The 21,686-nt window shown below is 52.6% G+C and overlaps 2 protein-coding genes across 2 annotated transcripts; both read left to right on the plus strand.

Annotated features, from left to right (window-relative positions):
• Positions 1-753: 753 nt before the first annotated feature.
• SERPINE1 (serpin family E member 1) lies at positions 754-7,469 on the plus strand. The gene is made up of 9 exons (XM_058710302.1): positions 754-898; positions 1,695-1,966; positions 2,557-2,790; positions 3,285-3,479; positions 4,262-4,460; positions 5,465-5,565; positions 5,684-5,770; positions 6,328-6,411; positions 6,725-7,469. The coding sequence occupies exons 2-9, from the start codon at positions 1,696-1,698 to the stop codon at positions 6,760-6,762; spliced, it is 1,209 nt and encodes a 402-aa protein (XP_058566285.1). The 5' UTR covers positions 754-898; position 1,695; the 3' UTR covers positions 6,763-7,469.
• A 7,656-nt stretch (positions 7,470-15,125) lies between these two features.
• AP1S1 (adaptor related protein complex 1 subunit sigma 1) lies at positions 15,126-20,754 on the plus strand. Its single transcript, XM_058710305.1, has 5 exons — positions 15,126-15,239; positions 17,050-17,228; positions 17,863-17,971; positions 19,147-19,284; positions 20,555-20,754. Exons 1-5 carry the CDS (start codon positions 15,237-15,239, stop codon positions 20,600-20,602), a joined length of 477 nt encoding a protein of 158 aa, XP_058566288.1. The 5' UTR covers positions 15,126-15,236; the 3' UTR covers positions 20,603-20,754.
• Positions 20,755-21,686: the final 932 nt, after the last annotated feature.

Consider the following 21,686-nt stretch of genomic DNA (forward strand, 5'->3'; position numbering starts at 1 on the left):
CAGCCTCCATCACCATCACCCCATCCAGCACACCCAAACCCCCTCCAGACACGGCTGTTGGCACAAAAGAGAGCCTCGAGGGCATCTTAAGAGTCTGGACACGTGGGAGAGTCAGCTGTGTATCATCGACCAGCGGGCGGGTGCGCACCTGGCAGGGAAGAGGGAAAAACGGAAGGGAGTCCTCCGCGTGCTCATGTCCTAGACAGTCAAAACCCAGACAATCACATGGCACGCTCCGTGCCCTCTGGCCACTGGAATGAGGCCAAGAGGAGGGAGGGGTGTTCTCCCCAGGCTGGCCAGCACGTACAGACTGGACAGCACTGGCAGACAAAAGTTCACGGCTTCTTTGGTAACCACGCGGTGACCCGTTTCTCCAAAAGGAGGAAACGTAAACTGTTTTTCCCCAGCTGAGTATCGGGGAAGGTAATCCCAAACACGGGGTAGTTTGGGGCCGCCTGGCACTGCCAGGGGTCGAGCTGGAAGATCATCCAAAAAGAGGGAGACACAGGCAGAGGGTAGCAAGTCCAGGGAGGCCCTCGGGCCAAGGCGACCGGGGTTTGCTCAATTGTTCTGACCCCTCTGACACACGTACACACAGAACAGCACGAGCACACGCCTCTGCAAGTTGGGCAGAGGGAGGTGCCGAGGGGGCCTGGCCAGCCGTTCAGAGGGACTTGCAGAGCGAGAAAGTGGGTGGGGCTGAACCATGAGTTCATCTATTTCCTGCCCACATCTGGTATAAAGGGAGGCAGCAGCCTCTGGAGGAACACAGCTGCGTCTGGCTGCGGGGCCAAGAGCACTGTCAGGAGAGCCACACGCCCTCTCCGGCTGCAGAATCACCACGATTCAGCAACAGCAAGACAGACCACCAATCACAAGGGGCCTTTGAGAACTTCAGGTAAGAGAAAAAAAACTCCATCTCCTCCTGAGGTTAAAGCGAAGAACACCCCTCCTATAAAATGTTCTCTGTCCACGATCCTCACTTTTCCTCTTTTTCCCCCCTGGAGAACTGCAGACCTGAGTTGACGGAAGGTGGCCAGGCCACACCGCCAACCCCACCACACAGAAACAGGGGCTTCAACTCTCCATCCCTCTCCATCAGGACGCCCAGCCCACTTCTGGAAAGGGGCTTTTCATGCTGGCTCGCTCGAAAAAATTCACGGTTGAGAAAGCTTTAGAAGAGAATTAAGAGCATTATGCAAATCAAAGGCGTTATTACAATTTAGTCTTTTGGCCTCCTGAAGGGAAGGGAGATACGCTACAGGGTGCTGCCAGGGGTTTCCCAAAGTCCCACTGGTGGAAATGCACTTAAGGCTCCCTGGGGCTGATCATGATCTCACGGTTCGTGGGTTCTGGCCCCACGTCGGGCTCTGTGCTGACAGCTCAGAGCCTGGAGCCTGCTTCAGATTCTGTGTCTCCCTCTCTCTCTCTGCCCCTCCCCAGCATGGGCTCCATGTCTCTCTTTCTCAAAAATAAATAAACTTTAAAAAAAATTAAAAAAAAAAAAAAAAAGACTGCCTGGGGCTGAGACGAGGGGAAAGGCTCAGAATCGGAGCCGACCAGGGTTTCTTAAGGACTCCTGCCCTTGTGTTTAGGTATTACCTGCCAGCGGTGAACCCGGGGAGCCTGGCCTGTGGTTGGGGTGCCGCTTTCCAGAACTCTCCTCTCACCAGATCCTTTTCCGCTTGCTCTAGGATGCGGATGTCTCCAGTCTCTGCTTGCCTAGCCCTGGGCCTGGCCCTCGTCTTTGGTGAAGGGTCGGCCTCCTACCACCGCCAGACTCAGGCGGCCCGACTGACCACAGACTTTGGAGTGAAGGTGTTTCAGCAGGTGGCATGGGCCTCCAAGGACCGCAACATGGTTTTCTCACCTTACGGGGTGGCTTCGGTCCTGGCCATGTTGCAGCTGACGACAGGAGGAGAGACTCGGCAGCAGATCCAAGCAGCCATGCAGTTCCAGATTGATGGTGAGAGACAGGGCAGAGCAGGGGGCGGGCACTCACACTGTCCTCACGGGACAGGGGTGTAAGCAACCAGAAGCAGAGGCGGGCCGACGCCAGCTGAGCCGAGCCGGCTCCTATGCGGCCATGTCACAGGGCATCTTTACTGGGCTCTGGGTCCGTCACAAGGGGCACAGGCCAGGGGATGTGATGTAAAACAGGTGTGCCTCATCACTTACTACCTTAACACCTCTGGACCTCAGCTTCCACATCTGCAAAATGGGGACGATAAAACTATCTGTGAGGCTTAAATAGGATTATACGTGTGAATGCTTAGCACAGTTAGTCTTACGATAAGAAAAAACTTAGGGTTCGTTAAAAGCAGAGAAGAGTATTCTAACCCAAAAAGGGGTTAGGGACTGAGATTTTTGAGGAGAAGAGAGAGATGCCGAAGAGATTAAGGTTTGGAAGGGAATCTCCCTCCAGAGACCCCCGGGGGAACAGAAGAGCCCCATCCACACGCGCCAGGTTGGGCCTCTCCTGGGGGAAGTTGGCCCGGCTGGGGGCCCTTGGCTCAACATAAGCTAATGTGTCCTCTCGGCCCTGCCTCGGCACAGAGAAGGGCATGGCCCCTGCCCTCCGCCAGCTGTACAAGGAGCTCATGGGGCCGTGGAACAAGGATGAGATCAGCACGGCCGATGCCATCTTTGTCCAGCGGGATCTGAAGCTGGTCGAGGGCTTCATGCCTCACTTCTTCAGGCTCTTCCGGACCACGGTCAAGCAAGTGGACTTCTCAGAGGTGGATAGAGCCAGGTTCATCGTCAACGACTGGGTGAAGACACACACGAAAGGTGAGCGGGCAGGGAGAGGAGGCCAGTCCCAAGGGCCTGCAGAGGAAGGGGATCTAGAAACAAGTCCCCAGAATCCCAACCTCTCCCCATCAGCATGCTGTTCTCTGTAGACAGGGCAGGTGCTGGAAGAATCAGAGCATCTTGGTTTTCAAAGTAGGCCCTCTCATGAACCAACCCTAAGGGCCTCCCTAAAGTGCTGTGAGATGTCATGACAACAGTAATAACCACAAGAAACACACACTGCTGCTTGGGGAGCAAAGTAAGGCAAGACTTAAGCGTCCGGGTCTGATCCTGGACAGGATCCCAGGGCCAGAGCATGCGATGAGCGGGAAGCTTTCCTGAGACTCTTAGGAAGATGAACAGGTTGAACACAGCTAGACTGGCTCACTTACACCCCCGTCTGCCTCCTGACCGGATCCCCTCAAAGGACTGAAGGGAACCATCTAAAAGGGTTAAAACATATTCAGCCTCCTGCCCACCTGGCTTTCCCGTAGGCATGATTGGCGACTTACTGGGCGAAGGGGCCGTGAACCAGCTGACGCGCCTTATGCTGGTGAACGCCCTCTACTTCAATGGCCAGTGGAAGACGCCCTTCCCAGAGTCAGGCACCCACCACCGCCTCTTCCACAAATCTGATGGCAGCACCGTTTCTGTGCCCATGATGGCTCAGACCAATAAGTTCAACTACAGTGAGTACAAAACCCTTTCCCCAAGTCCCACAGCTACCGCATCTCTTCCCCGGGGTGCTCCCCTCTCAGGGAGGAGAACCCCTCGAATATAGCCCATCTTTGACAAAGAATCCCCAGGTAGGAGCTACTGGGATAACTGGAGCAGCAGAAAGTAGCTTTGTATCACACGCAAGATGAAAGTGCAGGGCGCCTGGGTGGCTCAGTCAGTTAAGTGTCCAACTTTGGCTCAGGTCATGATCTCCCAGTTGGCGACTTCGAGCTCTGCATCAGGCTCTTTGCTGTCAGCTCGGAGCCTGGAGTCTGCTTCGGATTCTGTCTCCTCTCTCTCCCCCTCCCCTGCTTGCGCTCTGTCTCTGTCTCTCAAAATTAAATAAAAACATCAAAAAAAAAAAAAAAAAAAAGTCCAGAAAGTCCCTCCAGCCCAAATATGACCACATGACCCACATGTTTCTAGGTGATCACCAGGGGCTCACAGATCCTGCTGGGGGAAGGCCTATGTGGAAGTTGAGATGAAGGAGATGCTGGGATAAATCAGTGGCTGGGTGTGGGGGAGAGAGGGGTAAAGGCAAAGAAGGCCAAAAGGAGACAGTATCAGAAGATGCTGCATTGGCAGAAGAGGAGGGAAATGGGGATAAAAAACACCGACTAGGGAGCCTCAAAAGCCAGGGTGGAGAGGTGGCTTCCAGAAAGAATGGATGAGACAGAATTAGTTGAAAAGCCAGTGCCGGGTCAGAAGCGAGAGCTGAAGCCATTTTCAGTGCGCCATCTTGGTGCCTTCACAGCTGAGTTTTCCACCCCCGACGGCCATTACTATGACATCCTGGAATTGCCCTACCACGGGGACACTCTCAGCATGTTCATTGCTGCTCCCTATGAAAAAGAGGTGCCTCTCTCTGCCCTCACCAACATCCTGGATGCCCAGCTCATCAGCCAGTGGAAAGGGAATATGACCAGACAGCTCCGCCTCCTGGTTCTGCCCAAGTAAGTCACCCCTTGCTCGCACCACACTTGCCAATGCTCTAATCCTCTCTATCTACCCCTCCCCTCTCCCAAGGCTCCCTGAAGGGACCACCCCCATGTTTCCCAAGTATGACATTTGCAGGGCAGGGATATGTGTGGGAAGCTGATGGGAAACACTCTGGCCTGGGTTTGATTAAGATTCCTCTCCTCATCTCTGCTCCTGTTTCTGCTGGAGGGCAGAGGGCAGCGGGGAATTTTCCTAGCCCTTGCCCCCACACTCCCCACCCTCAGAATATCCAGCAAAAGCCAACCAAAAGAAGAGCCAGAGAAATGAGGGGGGAGGGGAGAGGGATGGATCAGCCTTTGAGATGACCCTCTCCCACCCCCATCTGCTCAAATCAACATCCAAACAAGAGACAAAAGGAGACAAAGCAGCCAGAACTACAGCTTCTAGCTGGCTTCCAACAAAGCAGATTAAAAAAATCCTTCTGCAGGAGTACAGAGGGTGGAGAAGGCCGAGGCTGGGTAATTCCAGAATTGCAAGGAAGCCTCCCACCACACCTACCCCAAATTTCCAGCTGTTATAATGCCATGCTTGGGGAAAGAGGAAGATTCAGTTGTTTAGGGTGCCCTTGTGTTCTCTACCCCCCCCCACCCCCACGTCTAGAAAACGAGAACTGAGGTGACTCGGGCCCTGATGGGAAGCAGAAGTGCCCCAAAACCTCTCTGCTGGAGTCCTCTTCAGAATTCACTCCCAGAAACACAATCTACAGACCAGATTTTTGTTCAAATATCTTGCAGGAGGATGTGCCCTTTGCCCCCGCCCCCCTCAAGATTCCAGGGTGTGTGGGTAGGGGTTGTTCATTTACATTACACCTGACGCACAGATGTGAAAAAACCAAGCCTCCCTCCTCCACTTTCACACCTATCCCCATCCCGTCAGCTGAGGGGGATACGTGGACGGGGCCTGGCAGAGGCAACAAGGGGCGGCCTGAGCTTGAGCTATTTCCCCCTCCTGTTTACAGGTTCTCCCTGGAAAGTGAAGTCAACCTCCGGAGACCCCTGGAGAACTTGGGGATGACTGACATGTTTAAGCCAAACCAGGCGGACTTCTCGAGTCTCTCAGGTAAGAGATTTTCCTCCCACCTCCTCCTTATGCTGGTGGACTGGGGGGCCCCTGAGAGGACAAAGGAGTGTATCTCCGAGAACCCCAGCTGATCTACACTCGGATCCGCTTGTTTCAGATGAAGAGGCACTGTACGTGTCACAGGCGCTGCAAAAAGTCAAGATCGAGGTGAATGAGAGCGGCACGGTGGCGTCCTCCTCCACAGGTGAGTCAGGCTCAGGTGAGGCCTGGTGAGTGTCCCCCCAGGACTTCCAAGGAGGGGCCCACGTCTGGGAGGACCCCACGGCCCTGCTTCACCAGCCTCTCCTCGAAGAGGGGCACCCCCCACACCAGGTGCTCAGGGCATCACCCTTATCCCCCCAGAGTTTCTTAGCCTGCTGTAGGCCCACTTTTCCTGGAATCCCGGTCCCCCACCCAATGGCTCCTGAGGCCCCCGTGAAGGTGAAAAGGTCCCTCAAAGGAAGCCTTGGCTTTGTGCTCATAGTGGCCAGTCGGCTTAAGGAACTTGCTTATCAACATTCTAAAAAGGGTTACACAAATAGCTGTTGGTGAGTAGCTGGTAAATCTCTCTGAAATGCCTGGAGGCAGCCAGTCCTCAGAGAACTTCCCTAAACTGTTAAAGTTTGTGATGGGAAGAACAACTAAGCCTCCGAGTCGCCCTCCAATGCTGCTATCAGAAGGCTGGTGTCAATGGATCACTTATGATCAATCCAGGCACCAGTGCCCAGTCCTTCTGTTCTAACACTGTTCCCTCTCTCTCAGCCATTATTGTATCAGCCCGAATGGCCCCCGAGGAGATCATCATGGACAGACCCTTCCTCTTCGTGGTTCGGCACAACCCCACAGGTGAGCCGGGGCGGGGAGGCTCCACTGCCCCCCTGCCCCCGCGTCTCTTCGCCTCAGACACCAGTCCAGACAGGTGTAGACGCTCCCTCCTGCCCCAGTCCATAACTCTGCCCCTCCCCCTCCCTTCAGGGATGACGCTCTGTCACAAATTGAGCACCGTGCCAGGACCCCAGCCCTAGCTTAGTCACTCCAAAAGCTGGGACTCCAGACAGCTCACTTGCGTTCTCACATCTCAGCTCATCCGTAAACATGGGGCTGGGCGAGCCATGCCATTTCTCCCTGTTCTCATCTCCTATGATTCGTCCATTCTCAGGAACAGTCCTCTTCATAGGCCAAGTGATGGAACCCTGACCACGAGGGTGAAGCAGTCCTCATCTGTGACAGAACTGGAGATGTAGCCAAGAAGAAAGAGCTCCAAAGGAAGAAAACTTTTATTTTAATTAATTTTTCTGGAGAAAGAGAAGGCCTTTGCCTTCAAAAAAAAAAAAAAGGTAAATCTTTCAAATCTGCCTCTTAGACCTCAGCCTCTCCCAGGAATGGAGAAGAGGACCTTTCAGGAAAACTCCCTCGTGGAGCCCCCCGGGGAGACCGCCAACGCTCAGCTGAGTCTCCAAAGCAGACTGTAAAACATGCACAGGCACACGCGCAGCTGCTTCTGCCCATCGCTCTGCCCATCCGGGTCTTCAGACCTGGACCCCACCGAGACCCTGGCAGGGTGGCACCAGAAGGCTTTACGGGGGCTTTTGTGCGCTTGGTAGACACTATTTGCGTTCCAGTCACGTTGCTGTCACTCTTGCACTGTCTGCCACTGCTGAGGAGGCTGGCGGCGGGCCAAAGAAGGCCAGTGGAATAGACACCCTTTCATCTCGAGGCCTGTGCTCCCTGGCTCGGTGGTCCCGCACACGGACAGAGCACCTGCCCGCCTCCCTGCGGAGACCCACTCCGACCTGGCCGGCTCCCTCCCAGAAACAGTGTGCGTGTATTATTTTGGAGTGTAGGTGACTTGTTTACTCATAGAAGCAGGTTTCTGCTTCCCACAAACTTTATTTTGCAGGAATGGGCGGGGGGGTTGGGGGAGAGTGGGATGTGTGCCTGGCTCTCGGCCCTCATCTGGTGGGGAGGGTGGGATGCCGGGGTGTGCCTAGCATTTATCACAGCCTTGTCCACATGTGCTTGTTAAAGAAAAAGAGGACTCTCAAGAGAAACGTATAATCTGAACTAGCTAGTAGTGTTCCTCGGTGGTCTTGGTCATTGCATCTCAGGAGTCTGGCCACTTGACTGGCCACCCTGCTGGGTGGCCAGGATGGTGGGGCCCACTCTGCCACCTTGTGGCTGCCCGAGCCTTCTTTTCCTCGCCCTTCTCCACTCGAGGGCTGAGACCCCCCCCCCCGCGCCCCCCGCAAGATCATCTAACTTCAGCCCACTTTAGGGACCAAAAGGATGTGGCGGGTAGAGAGATCGGAGTGAGAACAGAGTGGTTTCAAAATTTTCCAATATATTTAGGAACACGAGAGCAAGGGGCTGCACGACCTAGAAGGACAGAACTTTCCCCAATTACAGGGTGATTCATAGCCGCATTGGTGACTCACTTCAACGTGTCATTTCCGGCTGCTGTGTGTGAGCAGTGGACACGTGAGAGAGGGAGAGAGAGAGAGACTGAGAGAGAGGAGGAAGAGGAGAGAGAATGAGAGAGACCATGAGCCTGGACTCAACTACCCCAGCTAGGTAATCTTTCTGAAAACCAAGGAGCTAGGGGGCATGACATCAAGACCGATTCATCGAAGAATTGCACATAGATGTCGAACGAATGAATGTGAGCCAGTAGGACCCTAATCATCCCACCGTGCTCCTCAGTGAAAAATCTTTGTTCTTTTGTGTGTCTGTTTGTTTGTTTCTCATCATGCACTGGAGAGTGACAGCCACACACAGTACCCGTAAGGATACCCCAATGCGGGGTCCGACATTCTTGAAACTGTTGAATTATATGCTTTTTCACTTTTGATATATAAACAAGTAAAATATTTTTTAAAAATAATAAATAAGTAAAAATAGTCCGAAAGAGTCCCTGCCTTTATTTCCAACATTTCGCACAGTACAAAGTCAAAAGCTCATCAGTTCATAGCCCTTCTCCAGTAAAGGGGAGCTTTACGAAACACACACCCACAAGCCCAAGTCACGAAGACCTGCCACAGGGAAGTCCACAGGGTGGACCACCGGGGCTGCACAAGACCCAAGGGACATGGTGTGCAGGGCATAATTCCACACACCCCCACACTGGGTGCCACCGTCAAAAGGGAAAGAGGGGTCCCCCGAAGACCTGTCACCTCATACCTTCCCTGACAGGCCTGCTCATGCCCACTGTCCCTGGGAGTTCCCATCTCTGTTCATGCCATCTCCTTCCCCGCCAAATGCCCCACCCCTGCACCTGCCCCACTCCCCACTTCTCAAAACCCAGATCGAGTCTGTTTCCTTCGCCTGGCACTCCCCATGGGTCGGGTAATACGAACATCTTCAAATGGCACAAAAACAGCCAAAAGTGATCATTCTGCCTGGTTAGAATCTTACCTGTTCTCAAGCTTAGATAAGCCCACTGCCATGGATAAAGATAGATTTCAGGCCTTGAACTAAAGGAACCTTCACGTTACAACTTTCTCTAAATTGTGTTAGACTTCCTTGGAGCAGTTTTAGATCATGACATAAATTCAGGAGGGGCATCTGTTCACTGCTCACCCTCACTCACTCGACCTGTGCGAAAGGCCTTCCCACTGCCTCCGCCATTCCTGTGTCCCTCTCGAGGGACAGTCAGGGACCTTCTTGGAAGCCTCCGACATGGTGCACTAATGTGTTCCAGGTGGGTGCCGATGTCTGGCATCTTCTCTTTATGGATTCATCTCTTTGGATTCATCTTTTTTCAGGCCTTCTCTTCCCTCATGAGGGTCTATATAGTAAGAGGGGTCCTAAAGCCCAATCCGACCTGGAAGGAAAGTCTTCCTCTCTCCTTAGAAAGCCAAAGGATTAACTTTACTGGAATTAAAATTTTAAACTTAATGGAAAGAAGGAAGGAAGGAAGGAAGGAAGGAAGGAAGGAAGGAAGGAAGGAAGGAAGGAAGGAAATGGGAACCAGAGCAAGAACCAGAAGAAAGGAGTAGAACGCATAGCCCACTAAAGCCCACTCTCAGCTTTAGAGAGATGCTCTCAATCTCAGTGAGTGCTTCCTCTTCCCTTTCCAAATCTCTGGCAACCCCTGCAGGACCAAGATATGGTCACAGAACTAGAGAAAAGGGGCCATAGAGGCAACTTTGGCCTGCTTCTAGCTGGCTCAGACCAGAGCTACCCAAACTAGACATGGCCTAATCCAGTTCACGAGATCACTGAGATTTGTAGCCAAAACTTCAGCTGGTACTAAAGTATTCCTCTTCCTGCAAGAATACTCCCTTCCGCTCACACCGGTCTCCCTTTCAGCTTGTAGTAGGTAGCTGGGGTCATGAAGGCAACGGTCCAAGAATTCAGGGATACAGGGACTCAGATAGATCTTGTGTCCTCCTTACACCCAGAAAATATGACCAGTTCCAGGCACTGGGCTAGTTGTTGAGGATTTACCTATCTGTAACAGATTTGCTTAGAAACCACAAGAGCCTCAAAACCCAGAACAAGTTAGCCTGATTTGACAGTGGACAGTTCAGAAACCATCCATACATGCTGAGAGGTCTCAGAAGAAAAGGGTTCATCAGAAGGCCTCACCCCCGCAGAGAGAGTTTGCTCCAGGAAGTGCCCCATTTAGCGGTGCCCTCTGCTTTTCTTGGATATTTTGAGCACAGAGATGACGATGTAGCCTCACAGTGGAAAGCCTGCCTGGTCCCGCTTGGCTCCGCCCGGGCCCCCTCCTTACCCTTCCAAATCTCTCTTCCTCTATTTCTTTAGAAATGAAAAACCAACCAGATCTGCTTCCAGCCATCATTACATTTCTCATAAGCCTCACGCAGTGGGATTATTTATCTGCCCACGTGTGGGCAAAGGGTATGACTCATTCTGTAAAATCCCTCAATGGTAAAAAAAATATTCCATCAGAATGAAACTTGTCAAGGAGACACCATCTGTTTTCCAAGCCGCTTTCCTTGAGGTGGTTCCTCAAGTAAGTTTTGGGGTGAGAGTAGCAAAACTACTTAGGCTGTGGCATCTGTGAACACGGGTCTCACGTGCCAGTCACCAGAGGGTCCTGCGCTCACACCTCTGCCTTTCAGCCAGCACACCGGCGTCCTACCACCACATGGCCTTTTATCACCTAGCCACCAGGTGTCGCTTTGACTCCAGTGGAAAGCTCTTTTTGAAGCAAAGCAGCTGTGGCTTCTGCCAAAATCCTCCTGAGTTTGAACCCCATTCAATCAAACAAGTATTTATTTAAAAGCTTAACTTGATAGGGGTGCTGTGAAGCACGTTTTGCAAAGTGTAAGTGGTCTTTCTAACTATCCAGTACCTAAGGAGAATAGACACTAAAAAGCTGAGATGCTATGTGAGTCACTTCAAAAAGGGCTGAAGGGAACACTGTAGAAATGATCACTAGAGTCTACACCAGACTGTGAGGCTTACTTGGAGTGGGGCGTTTGCTGGCAACTTACAAGATGGAGAAGACGGATTTGGGTCTGTGGGGCAGAACTGTAGGGCATTGGAGAAAACACGGTGAACAAAATGACAAAGGAAAAATAATAGCAAGGCACGTTCAAGGGACACACCTGAGGAGGAAGTCCCAAGTCACCTTGAGACTGCTGCCTCCCTCCTCTGATAACCCAGCCAGTCAAGTCTCCTCCCCCTCTCCCGATCTAGTCAGACAAGCCTGGACTATGTCCCTTGAATCAGCCATGCTTTCTTGTTATCCTTCACGTCCCAGGCTCATAGTCTGCAAGTCTAGGAAAAGGCAGTGACATTGACCATGGTGGGAAGCCAAAAGATGGGATGGTTTCAGGGGAAGGCGAAGGTTTTATCAAGTGAATTTTGAGACGACATTGGGATTTCCAAATGGGGGATCCAGGATACGCTTATTCTACTAATGTTGGGTATCTGCTGCCGTATGTCAGGCATCGTGCCAGGCACAGTAGAAACACCAAAAGACAGTTCATCCTCTAGCAGAAATAATACGTGTTGAATATGCTACCCACTATACACAAAATTAGAGTTTAGAATAGTTTGGACTAGAAGATTTAAATATCTAGATTTGATAACCATGAATACCAATCATAACTGAAGCCGGTCAACAAGCACTATGTTTGATGCTGTGAAGAAACCAGAAGATGAATAAGATGCCGTCCCTGAAGGGAGCGCCTGGGTGGCTCAGTGGGTTAAGCATCTGACTCTCAATTCTGCCTCAAGTCATGATCTCACAGTTGTGGGTCTGAACCCTGGATCGGGCTCTGTGCTGACAGCATGGAACCTGCTTAGGATTCTCTGTCTCTCCCTCTCTCTCTCTCTCTCTCTCTCCCTCCCTCTCTCTCTCTCTCTGCCCCTCCTCTGCTCGTGCTCTCTCTCTCTCTAAGTAAATAAATAAACATAAAAAAAAAGATACCATCTCTGAAGGAGACAATCCAGCTGAAGAGACAAGGCCAACTCACACGTGCAGCCAAGGGACAATACGGCATGCTTACCGAGAGTACCAGGCAAGGTTCTTAGTTACCAGGGACAGAAACCAACTCTAGCTAAGGGAAGCACCAGAGGAAACTGGGGAGCTCAGGGAATTTCCAGGAGGGCCAGAGAACCAGAGGAAGGTCTCACACTAGAGGTAGTGCCCCAAATCACACTGGTGACTCTGCCCTATAACCTTCACTGGGCCCCGGACACTGCCATTGGTGCCGCTGTACTGGCACCCTAGGTTTTGACCCTCTGCCCTTCTACCAGAGTCTTATATCCCCTCCATCACCTCATTCCTTCCTGGACCAAAGTCCGGACAGATGCACAGATTGGTCGAGTCCAGCAGACATGCCAATGCTGTGGGCACGAAGAAGGCTGCAAAAGTGAATGTCAGGAAACTTCTCTCTTTTTAAAAATGTTTATTTATTTATTTTGAGAGACAGAGTGCAAGCAGGGGAGGGGCAGAGAGAGGCAGGGAGATACAGAATCTGAAACAGGCTCCAGGCTCTGAGTTGTCAGCATAGAACCCAACTTGGGGCTTGAACTCACAAACCACGAGATCATGACCTGAGCTGAACTTGGACACTTGACTGACTGAACCACCCAGACACCCCAGGAAACTTCTAATGTTTCACTGGAAGGTTGTTCTGTCTCACCCTAGACTCATAAGGTGGGATTCCCAAACCCTACAACATGGGGTTGGAGCCTGGGAAGTGAAAAGAAGGGCAAACATCCACCACAGAAGATATTCTAATTGTCCAAACTGTTAGGAACAGCATATAGTAAGGTCCCGATTGCTCAGTTAAAAAGAAGAAGAAGAAAGAAGAAAGAAGAAAGAAGAAAGAAGAAAGAAGAAGAAGAAGAAGAAGAAGAAGAAGAAGAAGAAGAAGTTGTTGTTGTGGAAAAAACAATGATGACTACAAATAACATCATCTGGGAACTATGCACTACTTAAAGAATGTGCAAAAAGTGGGTGCACAGGTTATCACAAGAGGGAGAAACACAGAGCATAAACTCATAGAGATGAAAAGGCTTCAGGCCACCCCCCTGCCAACCACTGCAGGAACCACCGCTACAACCAGGTGAGGGAAGGCTCAGGGAGGTGTCAGCATGGTTTGTAGGGTGACAATACAAATTAGTCATCAATGTGAGTTGATTAGCCCATTTCAGGCACCTCTCCAATTTGTAACTCTCCATTTCATCTTTGTGCCTGGATTCCCAAAGATGATCTTCCAGCCTTCCATTTATCCTTTCATATTGTCCCCCAGATTACTGTAAGATTAACCTTCTTAAAAGTGTTCTCGCCAAGTTATTCATCAGCTCAGGCAACCATAGTGACTCCCAACTGCCCACGGCCTCGAATCCGAACTCCTCTGCAGACACAAGCCACACTGGATCCACTAACTCACAGATTCGCTACATCCACCGTTTGCTAACAGTGAAGAAATCCAGCCCACTGTCTTCAAAATGATGTAAACCACTTGAAGTCTAGGACTCTACATGAGCAAAACCCATATTTCTAACAATTCTCTCACAAATCTTCTCTTTTCTGCAGCGAGGCAATGCCACATTGAGACAAGGAATTCTAGAAAGTATCAGCTTTCCAAGGAGTGTAGGAGTTCACATCTCTAGAGCTTCCAAATTTCCACAGGCTGTTGCTCAGCTCTCTGCTTTACGTCTTTGCCTCACGGCTCATTACTTCCTTATCTACAACCTTCTCCTCTTCCTACCAGGAGCACATTTCTTTCATTCCTTTTGCCTTCTGCCCTTCTTACACATTTCCTTTCCTTTTTTTCACTCCCTAATGATTTACCCTTCCTAACTCCAACAGCTTGCTTTATTGATCTTATACTTGACCTAAAAACAAAACAAAACAGAACAAAACACACAACTATCAAGATACTTCCGCCAACATGTATGCCATTGGCAAGCTGAAGGCAGAGGAGAAAGGGGAATGAAAAAGAGGAAGAAGGCAAAGGAGTAGACCAAAAAAAGTTGAGAATGGGAGAAAATGATCAGCACCACCGTTAACAGGCGTTGACAGTATGCCGGATACTCTGCACATCCTCAAAACCATCTTGCAAGGCAGGGACGGCCATCCTCAGTTTTCAAATGAGGAAACTCGGCTGAAATGACTCACCTGAGGCCGCACATCCGGTAAGGGTCAGAGACCACACTATATGTCAGATGCATTAGGCCCCCTGTCTTGCCACAATAGCATATTACTTCCATATCCAAGAGGAAGAAAAAAAGAACATAAAATGGAGACAGGCGAGGCCTTCCCAACGATTGTTTCAAGTGGTACCCGAAAATTAAAAACGTCATTTTCCACATGACAAAATGTAAGGTTTTCTCTTAGGTGCGAACCGCTTTACTTGACCGCAAGGAAAGATACACGCACATGGACAGCCAAAGAGCCCGTATCCCAATCCACAGCCTCCTCATTTTTAAACTTGTGTCTAGGCTACCTGTGTCCCTTTTCAGTTTCGACCCATGCTCACCTTGTAAGATGCTCTACATTCCTCTGGCCTTCGTTCATGCCCCTCTCCCTTTTCTTCACATCGCTTAAATATCAGCCCCTCCTTTTCTCTCTTGTTGCCCGTCTCCCTCATTACCTGTACATTTCTTACTTGAGGAGAGTGCTGCATCTAGCAGGTTCTCAGTACATGTCTATTTTGGGCTCCATCCTTATCTTATGTCAGCCCCACCACCGCGCTTTGTCTAGCCTTCCCCAAGTCATCGCCCCTACCCCAAATCCAGTTCCCACCCTGCTCCGTCTCCATCGCCCCGGGCCCTCCATTAGTCCTCCCCGCTTCCTCACAAACTCCAATGGTCGTCCCTTCCGCCTCTCACCCCTTTTCCCGCCTTTTTCCCCCTCAAGGTGCAGAGGCGCGAGGACCGCATTGTCCACCCCCCCATCCCCCAACCAGCCTACCAGAAAGCCTTGTTACCATGACGATAGAGCTACTCAAAGCCGAAGTCGAGGACCTGGTTGCCATGGCTTCCGCTTCTCCGCCTCCAGCCCCGCCCGCGCGCCCCGCGGCGCTGGCGCCTGCGCAGTACGCCACTCGAAGGGCCTCCGAGCCGGGGCGGGACGGGGCGGGGCTTCAGGCTAGAGGGAGGGAAGGAGGAGAAAGGATAAGAAAGGGAGTGGAGCTGGCGCGTACGGTGGCCGAAGAGGGACGCGCCGAGCCGGAGGCTGCAGGATGGTAGGCTGTGCGGAGAGGGAGGGGAGGGGGAACCGAGGGGCGTGGGTTGCACCTGCGGGGGTCCTTGGGGGCCGCCCTCGGTGCGGGCCGCCCTCTCTTCCTCCGGTCCTCACAGGCCGCACTTACCTGAGCGGGTGGGCGAGCCGGCCTCGGAAGGAAGAGCAGCTGGAAATGGCTTTAGGGAGAAGGGGCGGGGAGGGGCGCATTTGTGGGGCAAGAGGGGGGTGACTAGGGGCGGCGGGACCTTCCCGAGTCATGGGGACGTCGCGGGTGGCGGTCCAAGGGGACCTCCCGACCACTGCCGCAGGGAAGTCGCAGGAGGAAGAGGGGCGCGGGGGCCTGCCGGCGGAGGGAGGCGGCGGGGTTGGCGGGTCACCAAGACCCTCTGTTCCCGAGCAGCCCAGAGGAGCGGCGGCCCGCGGGGAGAGCCGTGTGTGGGAGGGGACAGTTTCCGGGTCCGACGAGTGGACGTCCTGCCTCGCTTTATCTCCCAGCTCGCCTACAGGCTGGGGTGAGGTGGGAAAGCCAAGTGGGCTCGAGGTCTTGCTCTCCCGGACCCAGGCTTCGGATCCCCGGCTCCCGTGTTCTTGGCTCTCCGCCCCCCATCCCATTCTCTTTCCGGAGCCCAGGCCTTCCGTCTTCCTGCTGGCTTCCCGCTTCCCCGCCCCCCAATCTCAGACGCGCAGGGCTCCCTTGTGCCCCTCTGCTGCCCTCCCACCACGCTAGCAGTGTTTTCCCTTCCCCACCGCCCAAAACCCTAAACTAGTATTGTTTCAAACACCCACGGATTCCAGCCCTGGTAATGCCCAGGGAGAGGAGCACTGGAGGGACAAGGCGATAACTCCAGGATATATAGACTGGACCCCCTGGAACTGGGAAACTGAGGGTGCACAGGGGTAGTGAGGGCTCTGCCCTCCTCCCCGCTCAACTCAGCCTGCACTGTGTTGCACAAAGCTTCAGGAAACACCCTGAATGCAGGGTCCTAACTGAGGAACTGAAAGGGAAATTGTCACCTGGTGTCTGGAGAGGTGTCGGTGCCTAACAGGAGTCACCCTAAAAGGAAAAAAGAGAGAGGACTGTCAGTGGCCAGATGCCTGGATGGCTGAGGAGAGAGGAGGGTGGAATTTGGGGGTCCCAATGCCTCTGGGCATATGACTGGCAATTGAAGGCAGTGCACTGGGGACATCAGCAAGAATGTGTGTCCAGGATGAGGTGGAGAATTGAGGTAGCTTTTCTAGAGACAAAATACCCCATTTCAGCGTGGTGGTGGACAGAAGGACCATGGAAGAAAGCAGACCTCTCTTTGACTTCAGCTATGGGCTGTTTGTCACTCTATTAGGCATTTTAATGACCTGTGGAAGACAAAAGTATGAAACAGAAGGTGAAGGAATAATAATACTGACTCTTAATGTGTTACAGTGCTTACCACGTGACAGGCACAGTTGCATATACCAACTCATTTAATCCCTCCAAACAGGAAGATACTTTTATTACATCCATCTTACAGACCAGGAAACTGAGGGCCAGAGACATGAAATAATTGCCCAAGGCAAATGACTCAACTAGTAGAGCCAGGGTTTGAGCCCAAATGACAGACTCAGAAGCTCTGACATGTTCCAGAAGGAAGGGCACCTGCTGGCGGGAATACCCAGAGTTGATGGCAAGGTCTGATTTTCGAAGCAACCGGGGCCATGAATAGAGAAGAGTTAGATGTGTGTGGATGTGATGGATGCATTTGTGGCTGTGTTTCTGGAGTAAACAAACTCAGAGAACCAAATCTCTGACCCTCAGCTCTGCCCCCTCTCCCTAGATGCGATTCATGCTGCTGTTCAGCCGGCAGGGGAAGCTGCGGCTGCAAAAATGGTACCTGGCCACATCGGACAAGGAGCGAAAGAAAATGGTTCGGGAGCTTATGCAGGTGGTTCTGGCTCGCAAGCCCAAGATGTGCAGCTTCCTGGAGTGGAGGGATCTCAAAGTCGTCTATAAGAGGTGACTCACCACCGGCTTTCAGACCGGTCTGGACCCTGCTTGATTGGGGCCTGGCAGTGGGTTCAGATGGCCGAGAAATAAGGCATCCCTTCGGGTCAGGGAGGATTGGAAACTAAGGGCGTCCGGAGGGCAGTGATGAATTCAGCTTCTTCCTTTATTCTCTGAACTTCCCTTGAAGACCTTCTTGTTCCCCACTTGTACTGCTCAACCTGACACCTACTTCACCTCTGTCGCAAAGGCCCTATTCTTGTCCATTGCACACGTCCCTCGCAGCCTCATTCAACAGTCCTAGGTCCTGCACCACCTTTCCCAACACACACACCCACACCCTGTCCAGTTCCTTCTTTGAGCAGGTGGATTAGTTCACTCAGGATTTTGCTGAGTCAAACTGAACAGGTCAGAGGGCGAGAGGGAAAGAGTGTGCGTGCCTGTCTTTGCCTGTGCTTGTGAGAGCCACCTCGAGGCAGAGTGAGTTACTATTTGCATACCCTGGGGTCACCCTGCCTGTGTCCAGTAGGGACATAGACCCTGAGCTGGAAATGAGGTCAAATGGGAGGTTTGAGTGCAGAAAGCCTGGATCCGGAAGCAGGCCCAGCAGCCCCTCCAGCTACCCCGCATGTGCCCCTGTCCACAGATATGCCAGCCTCTACTTCTGCTGCGCCATCGAGGGCCAAGACAATGAGCTCATCACGCTGGAGCTGATCCACCGATATGTGGAGCTCCTGGACAAATACTTCGGCAGCGTAAGTGTCCCCACCCACCTTTTCGTACCCAGCAGTCCCCTCTTCTGCCAAACCCTGGGACCCTTCCAGGCTCTGCCTAGAAGATTTGGGCGAGGTGAAATTGGAGCAGTGAGAACAGTAATTAATTTCCCATTTTAAGCCTTAAGCCTATTAGCCATATCCCTTAATCGGCCCCTGGGCCCAGGGGGGGCAGATCAGAATCTGCCACTTAATCAAGTGGAGCTCAGCTCGGACCTCTCCCATAAGGACAGAAACCAAATTCAGATTTTATCAGTGGCTCCTGACCTTGACTTTGCATTGGAATTTCCTGGAGAGGTTTGTTGTTGTTGTTGTTGTTGTTGTTGTTGTTGTTGTTGTTGATTAGTGATGCCTGGGTCCCACCCCCAGCAGTTCTGAATTAACTGATCTGGGGTATAGCCTGGACATTGACAGCTCAGATCTTAGATGGAGAATAGTAATGACTCCATAATTTGTATTCCACTTAATGGTTTACAAAGGGCTTTCAGGCTCTCGTGTCTGCTCCTTATTCTATCCTGCGAGTAGGTGTTGTTATCTGCATTTTCAGATGAGAAAATTGAGGCTCAGAGAAATGAAGTGACATGTGCATCTAGCTGCCTAGGGGCAGAGCCTTGCTTAGAACTCAAGTCTTTCTACCTGTGATTCAGAGTCTCCTCCTCTGCTCCATAGTGTCTAGGAAGGGAGACTAGCCAGCCTCTGGTGGGAACAATGTCACAGATTTGGAGGGGAAGGCAGTAGGAACTACAGTCAAGAAGGAAAAGTCAAACTGAACGCTAAGGCCTATGGGTTGGGGAGGTCATCGACCTGCGTGGCAAGAGCCCGGGGTGGGAGAAGTGGTCCCAAAGAGAAGACCGTGGAGCCATGATGAGAAAAGAAGTGGGCAGGATGCCTGTGTGGCTCAGTGGGTTAAGCGCCTGACTGTTGATTTCAGCTCAGGTCATGATCTCTTGGTTGTGAGATCAAGCCCCACGTGGGGGTCCACACCGAGTGTGGAGCCTGCTTGAGATTCTCTCCCTCTCTCTCTGCCTCTCCCCCCCTCAAATAAACATTTAAAAAAGAAAAGGAAAAAAAAGAAAAGAAGTGGGCGGCTGGGGTGCAGGTGGGGTGGGAACGCACCTTGACACTCAACCCTGCCTTCTCCCTCCCCCTCCTCCCAGGTGTGCGAGCTGGACATCATCTTCAACTTTGAGAAGGCCTACTTCATCTTGGACGAGTTTCTGATGGGGGGAGATGTCCAGGACACCTCCAAGAAGAGTGTGCTGAAGGCCATCGAGCAGGCAGACCTGCTGCAGGAGGTACGGGCCTGGGACAGTGAGGAGGAAGATAAGTACCGTGGTGGAGGGTGGCCTCCCTGCCCTGGACACCTTGCCTGCCAGCCACGGCTGCCCCCTTCCCGCCACCAAGGGGGCCCCCCTCCCTGTGGCGTCTGGCCCCCACAGCACCCAGTTGGCCAGCTTGCCCTCAAGCTCTGACTGCCCGGGGTGGGAGGTATGGGTGGCAGGCAGCCCGCTGGGCCCGCTCCCCCTCTTTCTCCCAAGACCCAAGGTGTCCCATCCTAGCTGAATCTCCCATGTCCCATCCTTCTCTAGGCATTTAGGGTTGCTCAGGGAATTGGAGAAGGGGCACATGATTCTTCACTCCCCTGGTGTCTTCTCCTTCCCCATTTTTTCTTAACACACACACACACACACTCACACACTCAAAAGCCTCTGCTCCTCAGAAGCGAAGGGTGGCGGGGACTCGGGGGTTGGGGCAGAGGGTGCCTGGCTGGGGGTTCTCCTGCTCTCTGACGCCCCCGCCCTCACCCCATTACTGCCTGCCCCCTCTCTGCTGTGCCACCGCTGAGACTTGGTGCAGGGAGATGAGTCACCGGAATCTGCAATGACAAGCAAGCTGGCCCGAGCTGGCTCTGAGGAGGGGGAAAGATGGGGGCTCATCTCTGCAGTAAGAGAAGGAGCAGAATTGAACTTGCCACCTCACTGGTCTGACTTCCCCTTTACACACACACACACACACACACACACACGTACACGTGCCCTGGCACACACCCACCCCTGTTACTAGTGCTCTGCTCAGACCCTAATGACTCATTTCTCTGCAGTCTGGTTCACCTTTCCTCAGGGACCTGATGCCAACTGATTACTCCCTGCCCCCACTCTGAATAAAAGAACCCAGCCAGCTGGCACCCCCAGCCTTCAGAAAGCAGGTTCCCTCCCCTGCCCGCCCCCGTCCCAGCTTCACACCCTTCCCCCTCAGATACTGAGACTGCGCCCCTGCTCACCAAGCTCCTGGTTTGGGATTTTCTGGGTGGTGGTGGACTCAACCTGGACCTCCTTCCTCGCCACAGTTGGCCTCTGGGGGGTGGTCCCTGGAGACTGGGGAGCTCCCCAGAAGGGTCCCCAGCTGTTCCAGCCTTGAGCTCATGTTGGCTTCTCTCTCCCCTCCCCTTGTCTCTCTGTGCTTCCCCGACTCGTGATGTTGTTGTCTTGCCCACCCTCCTCTGCCTCATTCCCTGTCCGCCTCTCCTGGTGTCTCTGCGTCACCCTCTGTCTGTCTCTGCCTCAGGAGGATGAGTCGCCTCGCAGTGTGCTGGAGGAGATGGGTCTGGCGTAGCCCCCGCCTGGGCCGTGTGGAGATGTGGGGAGCTGGTGGAGAGGCAGGGCATGAGTGCCCCCTTTTCTCGATGGGACCCAGCCGTCCCTCCTCTGCTGCCTCACCTTCTTTCAGAGTGAGCTGTGGGCTCAGGACCCTCAAACATTCCCCTTTCCCCAATGAAGGTTTTAGGAGGTAGGCAAATGTGACCAAAATGGGGGTGCTATTTGGCTTTCATTCCCTGCCTTCGAAGAACTAATGTTACCCCAAACTCACTCCCCTCCCTTATAACTGTAAATATATAAATATGTCAGGTTAAAGGGAAAAGGTTTTCAGGGTTCTTCTCTGCTCCCTGCCCCAAAACCTACCTCCACCCTGCCCCATAGTCAGCCAGGGCATCTTCTCTGCCTGGGGCAGGGGCGGGGAGGGGGGTCCTGTGTATTTGAGAGGGAAGTCCTTTCCCCTCATCTGCCCTCCTCCTCCCTCCTCCTTGGCTGCAGTGGGGACTCTGTCCAGTGCCAGGGGAGGGACAGCGTGGTTAATTTTTTTCTAACCTTGCCACTTTGAGGGAAGTGAGCTTTGGGGGAAGGGCAGGCTTTATGAGAGACTGTCCCTCCCTCACTCCGTGTTCTGGGTGAGGCAGGAGCTAAGAGGTGGGGTGTGGGAAGTGGCTGACTTTATTTCCTTTCCTCTGAAATAAAAGGAAAAGCATTTCTGGACTTTGCCTGCTTAGGCTCTGTGAAGGAAGGAAAAGCTTCTGGGATCAGTCAGGAGGGGATGGGAACACTGCCTCTTGACCTCCCTGGAACTAGGTTTGCCAGAGTTAGAGAGAGGAAGAAAAAAATAGAGGACACCCAGTTCAATTTGAGTGATAATATTTTTAGTTTGTGTCCTATGCAAACACATCCGCTGTTTATTCAAAATGAAATTTTAACCGGGTGTCCTGTACTTTATCTGGTACCCCTATTCCAAATGGGTTTGTGAGCTCAGTGCCTTTCTGAACACGGTGTCTCCGGCTCTGGAGCTGCCTTTGGCCAGGTAGGAGCCATTCCTGGGGACATAGTTTCACACCTCTGAGGTTTCTTTGTGGAACATTTCATTCGGC

Source organism: Neofelis nebulosa, chromosome 18, assembly GCF_028018385.1.
Source record: "Neofelis nebulosa isolate mNeoNeb1 chromosome 18, mNeoNeb1.pri, whole genome shotgun sequence".
Taxonomy (NCBI): Eukaryota; Metazoa; Chordata; class Mammalia; order Carnivora; family Felidae; genus Neofelis; species Neofelis nebulosa.

What these genes read in the sequence shown, in the direction of transcription:
- AP1S1 (XM_058710305.1), top strand. An exon ending in TGGACAAATACTTCGGCAGC is followed by an intron (nt 17,972 to 19,146) that starts GTAAGTGTCCCC and finishes CCCTCCTCCCAG; the next exon opens with GTGTGCGAGCTGGACATCAT. An exon ending in AGGCAGACCTGCTGCAGGAG is followed by an intron (nt 19,285 to 20,554) that starts GTACGGGCCTGG and finishes TCTCTGCCTCAG; the next exon opens with GAGGATGAGTCGCCTCGCAG.
- SERPINE1 (XM_058710302.1), top strand. Translation starts at nt 1,696, where the DNA reads ATGCGGATGTCTCCAGTCTCTGCTTGCCTAGCCCTGGGCCTGGCCCTC. An exon ending in CATGCAGTTCCAGATTGATG is followed by an intron (nt 1,967 to 2,556) that starts GTGAGAGACAGG and finishes GCCTCGGCACAG; the next exon opens with AGAAGGGCATGGCCCCTGCC. An exon ending in GGTGGCGTCCTCCTCCACAG is followed by an intron (nt 5,771 to 6,327) that starts GTGAGTCAGGCT and finishes CCTCTCTCTCAG; the next exon opens with CCATTATTGTATCAGCCCGA.